The sequence below is a fragment of the Nerophis lumbriciformis genome, linkage group LG05 (genome assembly GCF_033978685.3).
Source record: "Nerophis lumbriciformis linkage group LG05, RoL_Nlum_v2.1, whole genome shotgun sequence".
NCBI lineage: Eukaryota > Metazoa > Chordata > Actinopteri > Syngnathiformes > Syngnathidae > Nerophis > Nerophis lumbriciformis.
Genome location: NC_084552.2, coordinates 757767 through 765000, shown reverse-complemented (window position 1 = coordinate 765000; position 7234 = coordinate 757767). Strand labels below are relative to the sequence as shown.

The following is a 7234-nucleotide window of genomic DNA, read 5'->3' as shown; positions in this document are numbered from 1 at the left end:
AGGTGACTACCTCTTGAAGCTCATCGAGAGAATGCCAAGAATGTGCGAAACAGTAATCAGAGCAAAGATTGGCTATTTTGAAGAAACTGGAAAATAAAACATACTTTCTGTTATTTCACCTTTTTTTGTTAAGTACATAACTCTGCATGTGTTCATTCATAGTTTTGATGCCTTCAGTGACAATCTACAATGTATATATATATATATATATATATATATATATATATATATATATATATTTATATATATATATGCATATATATGTGTGTATATAAATATATACATATTATATATATATAAACATAATATATATAAATATATATATATGTATATATATATGTACTGTATGTATATGTACATATATATGTATGTATGTATATATATATGTGTATATAAATATATTATATATATAACTATAATATATATATGTACTGTATATATTTGTATATATGTATACATATATGTATATATATATATGTATGTATACATATACACATATATATGTAAATATATGTATATCTATATAATATGTATATGTATCTATACCTACATTATATATATATATATATATATATATATATATATATATATATATATATATGTATGTGTGGGGAAAAAAAATCACAAGACTATTTCATCTCTTTATGATGAAATAGTCTTGTGATTTTTTTTCCCCACACATACATATATTGCGCTCTACTACGGTATCGAGCACTATTTTTTGGATAACCTTATTAAGACATATATATATATATATATATATATATATATATATATACATATATATATATATATATATACATATATATATATATATATATATATATATATATATATATATATATATATATATATATATATATATATATATATATATATATATATATATATATATATATATATATATATATATTAGAGATTTGCGGATAGGCAATTATTTCATCCGCAACAGCATCACAAAAGTCGTCACCCATCTGCCATCCACCCGAACTAACATTTTATCAAAACCGCACCCGCCCGTTGTTATATATCTAATATAGACGATGCAAGGCATTAGTGAGGTTATAAAGCTTTTGCCTGTTAAAGAAAGGAGACTGATCCAATGCAGCAGAGACATTCAATGCGTGCCACGCTGTCACGGCCCAGACGCACACCAGTGCGCAATCATCTTGGAGCCGCGCTGAGCGCACCTCCAAGCGCGCTCGCGCCACTCAAACTGCTGCAGGCAGCTGCGTTCACACATGCATCTGTAAGCCTTGTTTTAACATCCTGTGGCACTCTTCTGGGATCACGGCGGACGAAACTGCTCATGCTCAGGGTGTTTGTGGAGGTTGGGGGTTTTGCACAAATGTGATGCACCATGTTAGATGTCCCGGTTTTGTGACTGTCGTAGACATAAACAGCGTCGCAGCTCTTGCAAATCACGTAGCCAGCATTACTATCATCCTGATTTACAACCTCATAAAAACGAGTCCACGCTGAACTTTTCTGGCCTTTTTTTCCCCTGGTCTTTAGTATTCCCTTTTTTAGTTTGTCGCGTACCACGTTTGCTGCCGGCGTTGCCATCTTTTTTTTTTTTTCTTCTTCTGTTGTGGCATATGCTGCAGGTGCCTGATGATAAATAATTGCCTGTTTCAAAGAGTGCTGCTCGTTTTTCGTATGTGGGTAACAACATTTAACTATGTATATATATTTCCGAATTGGTTTAACTGCCACCCGCCTGAATCTATTTAAAATCTAATTTTTTTTTATTTCAACCGCCCGACCCGCGGATAATCCGCGGTTGTGTCCGCAAACCGCGCATCTCTAATATATATATACAGGTAAAAGCCAGTAAATTAGAATATTTTGAAAAACTTGATTTATTTCAGTAATTGCATTCAAAAGGTGTAACTTGTACATTATATTTATTCATTGCACACAGACTGATGCATTCAAATGTTTATTTCATTTAATTTTGATGATTTGAAGTGGCAACAAATGAAAATCCAAAATTCCGTGTGTCACAAAATTAGAATATTACTTAAGGCTAATACAAAAAAGGGATTTTTAGAAATGTTGGCCAACTGAAAAGTATGAAAATGAAAAATATGAGCATGTACAATACTCAATACTTGGTTGGAGCTCCTTTTGCCTCAATTACTGCGTTAATGCGGCGTGGCATGGAGTCGATGAGTTTCTGGCACTGCTCAGGTGTTATGAGAGCCCAGGTTGCTCTGATAGTGGCCTTCAACTCTTCTGCGTTTTTGGGTCTGGCATTCTGCATCTTCCTTTTCACAATACCCCACAGATTTTCTATGGGGCTAAGGTCAGGGGAGTTGGCGGGCCAATTTAGAACAGAAATACCATGGTTCCGTAAACCAGGCACGGGTAGATTTTGCGCTGTGTGCAGGCGCCAAGTCCTGTTGGAACTTGAAATCTCCATCTCCATAGAGCAGGTCAGCAGCAGGAAGCATGAAGTGCTCTAAAACTTGCTGGTAGACGGCTGCGTTGACCCTGGATCTCAGGAAACAGAGTGGACCGACACCAGCAGATGACATGGCACCCCAAACCATCACTGATGGTGGAAACTTTACACTAGACTTCAGGCAACTTGGATCCTGTGCCTCTCCTGTCTTCCTCCAGACTCTGGGACCTCGATTTCCAAAGGAAATGCAAAATTTGCATGGTTGGGTGATGGTTTGGGGTGCCATGTCATCTGCTGGTGTCGGTCCACTCTGTTTCCTGAGATCCAGGGTCAACGCAGCCGTCTACCAGCAAGTTTTAGAGCACTTCATGCTTCCTGCTGCTGACCTGCTCTATGGAGATGGAGATTTCAAGTTCCAACAGGACTTGGCGCCTGCACACAGCGCAAAATCTACCCGTGCCTGGTTTACGGACCATGGTATTTCTGTTCTAAATTGGCCCGCCAACTCCCCTGACCTTAGCCCCATAGAAAATCTGTGGGGTATTGTGAAAAGGAAGATGCAGAATGCCAGACCCAAAAACGCAGAAGAGTTGAAGGCCACTATCAGAGCAACCTGGGCTCTCATAACACCTGAGCAGTGCCAGAAACTCATCGACTCCATGCCATGCCGCATTAACGCAGTAATTGAGGCAAAAGGAGCTCCAACCAAGTATTGAGTATTGTACATGCTCATATTTTTCATTTTCATACTTTTCAGTTGGCCAACATTTCTAAAAATCCCTTTTTTGTATTAGCCTTAAGTAATATTCTAATTTTGTGACACACGGAATTTTGGATTTTCATTTGTTGCCACTTCAAATCATCAAAATTAAATGAAATAAACATTTGAATGCATCAGTCTGTGTGCAATGAATAAATATAATGTACAAGTTACACCTTTTGAATGCAATTACTGAAATAAATCAAGTTTTTCAAAATATTCTAATTTACTGGCTTTTACCTGTGTGTATATATATATATATATATATATATATATATATATATATATATATATATATATATATATATATATATATATATATATATATATATATATATATATATATAATAAAAACAGTGTTACATTACCATACTGGCCTATAAAGGGTAAAAATAACAGCATTAATGTGATTATTATTTGATGAGTCTTGGAGATGTGGCCATCATTTGTTATTAGGCCTTCAAATTAAAGTTAAAAAAAAGAACATTTACACTTGCCATGCTAGGCTAAAGCAGTCAGCTTGAGAGTTAGATGAACTTGTTTAAAATGCACAAACAAAACAGCAGCTGAAAGCATTGTTAGGGTGAAATGAGCAATGATATTGAAATATGATGTTTGCTAAGCTAAATATGTGAATGTGTGTAACAGATGCAAGTGTGGGACACAGCAGGACAGGAGAGGTTCCGAACCATCACCCAAAGTTACTACCGCAGCGCTCACGGCGCCATGATCACCTACGACATCACTAAGGGCTCCACCTTTGAATCTGTGACGGACTGGATACAGGAAGTGGAACTCTACGGGGCGACCAACGTGGTCTTGGTTCTTATTGGTGAGTTTATGTGAGGCTGCCTAATGTCTCATGATGGTGGATTTGTTTGCCATCTCTCGCTGTCTGTCGGCCTACAGTTGCCATGGAAACTGTCTAACATGACCAGGAAATGGCTTTAAAGTTATATGACATGATTAATGCCAATTAGTTTTGATTGGGCTTCACAAGTTCCACCTTTGGCAACATGACAAGCATGTGACATGAACAGGAAATAGAACCTGCTAAATGTTGCTTCTTCTTCTTTTGACTTTTTCCCTTATATTTATTAGCTCCCTGCCTCTGGTGACCCCTGATTTTTTTCCACACAAATGTGCCCAGCAACAAGTGATTGTGCCTCGCTTAGCTTTAATTGCGGTTATAAAACAACAGTTTATTTTTTCTTTTCAGGGACAAGTTGACAAACTCTGCCTAGCAACAAATGACAACACACCCATGTGACATAACTAGAAAAGGCAATCAGCACAATTATGCTTGTTTTTACAGGTTGTATTTTGTTGCAGTTTTTTCTCATTTATTTAGGCTCCACATATTCTGCCTAGCAACAAGGCCGACTTCCAAATTCGGGTGACCCGTGTTGTTGTGCCTGACAGCAAGCTAATCTTTCATTTCAATACTCAAGCTTAAAACACTTTTTGATAAATAGGGTTTACAAATTCTGCCTAGATACAGGCGACAACATAGCCAGGAAATAGAATTAGTACAATTCTGCTTGTTGTTATTTTTACAGTCTTTTTTTCATTTCTTTTTTATTTGGGCTCAACAAATTCCGCCCAGCAACAAGGCTGACTTCCCAATTTTTGCGATCTTCAATAATCCATTTTATTATGATTTATCAACATTTTTTAAATATTGTTTACAAATTCTGCCTAGCAACAAGGCTGAATGTGTGTGATCTTCAATAATCAAATTTATCATAATGAATTTAAAAAAAATAAAAAGGGTTCAAAAAGGCTGCCTAGCAACAAGGCCGACTTCCCAATTCATGTGATCTTCAACAATCAATTTTATTATCCATCCATCTATCCATTTTCTACTGCTTGTTCCTCTCGTGTTCGCGGGTTCATTAGCTGCAGTCAAATTAATCAAAATGTTTTAAATATTGTTAGCATATTCTACCTAGCAACAAGGGCGACTTCCCAATTCTTGTGATCTTCAATAATCAATTTTATTATCCATCCATCCATTTTCTACTGCTTGTTAAATCAAAATGTTTTAAATAGGGTTCACCCATTCTGCCTAGCAACAAGACACACTTCCCAATTATTGTGATCTTCAGTAAACAAGTTCATTAAAATGAATCTTTTTTTTTAAACAGGGTTCACAAATTTTGCCTAGCAACAAGACACACGTCCCAATTATTGTGATCTTCAGTAAACAAGTTAATTAAAATGAATCTTTTTTTTTTTAAACAGGGTTCACAAATTTTGCCTAGCAACAAAGCTGACTTCCGGATTTCGGTGATCTGGAATAATAAAGTTTATTATAATCGATCACATATTTTGAAACAGTGTTCACAAATTCTGCCTAGCAACACGTGACAACACACCCATGCAACATAACCAGTAAAATAGAATCAGCACTATTCTACTTGTTGTTTTTTTTGTTTGTTTCACCTAATTCTGCCTAGCAACAAGCGACAATTCTAGTGATCTAATCTTTATTTCCAATAATCACGTTTATTATTATGAATCACTTTTTTATTAGGATTCACAAATTCTGCCTCACCTCAAGCGAATGTGCAAACATTAAAATATTATTTGTTAAGAATGAATAAATGTTTTAAATTTGGACTCTTAAATTCTGCCTAGCAACACGTGCATAATAAAAAATACTGCTGTTTTCCAGGTGGCTTATATTTTTTTTCCAATAGAAAACTACACTTTGTTTATGAATGTGTATGTTGTGTATCACTGGCTATTTGTCCCCTCTTTTCGTCTTCAAGGTAACAAATGTGACTTGGAGGAAGAGCGGGAGGTTCAGTTTGAGGAGGCCTGCAGTCTGGCAAAAGAACGAGACATACTGGCTGCCTTGGAAACATCTGCAAAGGTACCGACAACAACAAAGAGACATACCACTACCTTTTTTGTTGTTACTATTGCGCTCATGAAGGTCGTGTTCCTACGCTTGTGTGCAGGATGGTCAGAACGTGGAGGAGGCCTTCATGATGATGGCCAAGGAGCTCCTGTCTCGTAACGGCCTTCAGGTGCAGCAGGAAGAGCTGGAGAGCTATGGCAGGCCCAGAGTTCTTCTCAGGACTAACTCCCGTCCGGTTAATGGCACCGCGGGCAAGTTCTCGGCTCCTGCAGACAAGAAGTCCTGCTGTTGACCATGTTTTGGAGGAAAGTGTCAGGATGCACGAAGGTGGAATTAGCAGAGAACTTTATGACTCTGCAGTCTGAGGAGGATTGTGTTTGACTCTGTGACCTCTCTCTCACCTGAGAACCAGTGAAAGCGGAAACCGATCATTGGAAGATGTGTGATGACATCATGCCCAGTGGATGTAGATTTCAGTCAGATCCGCTGCTCATTGATCCAAAGCGAATATTCTGCTTCAATTCTTAAGCAATAAAGCAATACCTAGTTGTTGACTGAGCATTTCATGGAAGCTGCTTTCATACCCAATCAGGGCACCCACCTGTTCCCAAGTATCCTGTTCACCTGTGGGATGTTCCAAATAAGTAATTGATGAGCATTCCTCAACTTTCTCAGTCTTTTTTGCCACATGTGCCAGCTTTTTTGAAACATGTTGCAGGCATCAAATTCCAAATGAGCTAATATTTGCAAAAAATAAAGTTTAACAGTTCGAACGTTAAGTATCTTGTCTTTACAGTGTATTCAATTAAATATAAGTTGGAAAAAAAGGTGCAAATCATTGTATTCTGTTTTTATTTACCATTTACACAACATACCAACTTCACTGGTTTTGGGTTTTGTAGACGGTACCTCAACTTTGCAAGATAAAAGAAATGTTAAAATGTTATGATGCATCACGACTTTCGCTATTTCCTTCAACAACACTACTAATCATGGCAGATTTCATGAGAGACAACAGAGACTACTTCAGGACAAATGATGATCCAGAACCTTATATTTTTGAGCCTGAATATACGGAGGATGAAATACTACGTTTTTGAAGCCGAGTGATAAGCAGATCCAACAAGTAGCACAATTGCTAAGTGGTAAACAAGAAATACAAACTACCAACGTAATAAAACAATAACTTACTGTACAATGT

The 7234-nt window shown here is 36.9% G+C and overlaps 1 protein-coding gene across 1 annotated transcript in view; it reads left to right on the top strand.

Annotated features, from left to right (window-relative positions):
- The window catches only part of rab19 (RAB19, member RAS oncogene family), an 11336-nt gene extending 4479 nt beyond the window's left edge, over positions 1-6857 (top strand). The window contains exons 2-4 of the mRNA XM_061961420.2: positions 3816-3999; positions 5942-6045; positions 6134-6857. Of these exons, the coding sequence (XP_061817404.1) occupies positions 3816-3999; positions 5942-6045; positions 6134-6325 (480 nt within the window). The 3' untranslated portion in view covers positions 6326-6857. The remainder of the gene's footprint in view (positions 1-3815; positions 4000-5941; positions 6046-6133) is intronic.
- Positions 6858-7234: the final 377 nt, after the last annotated feature.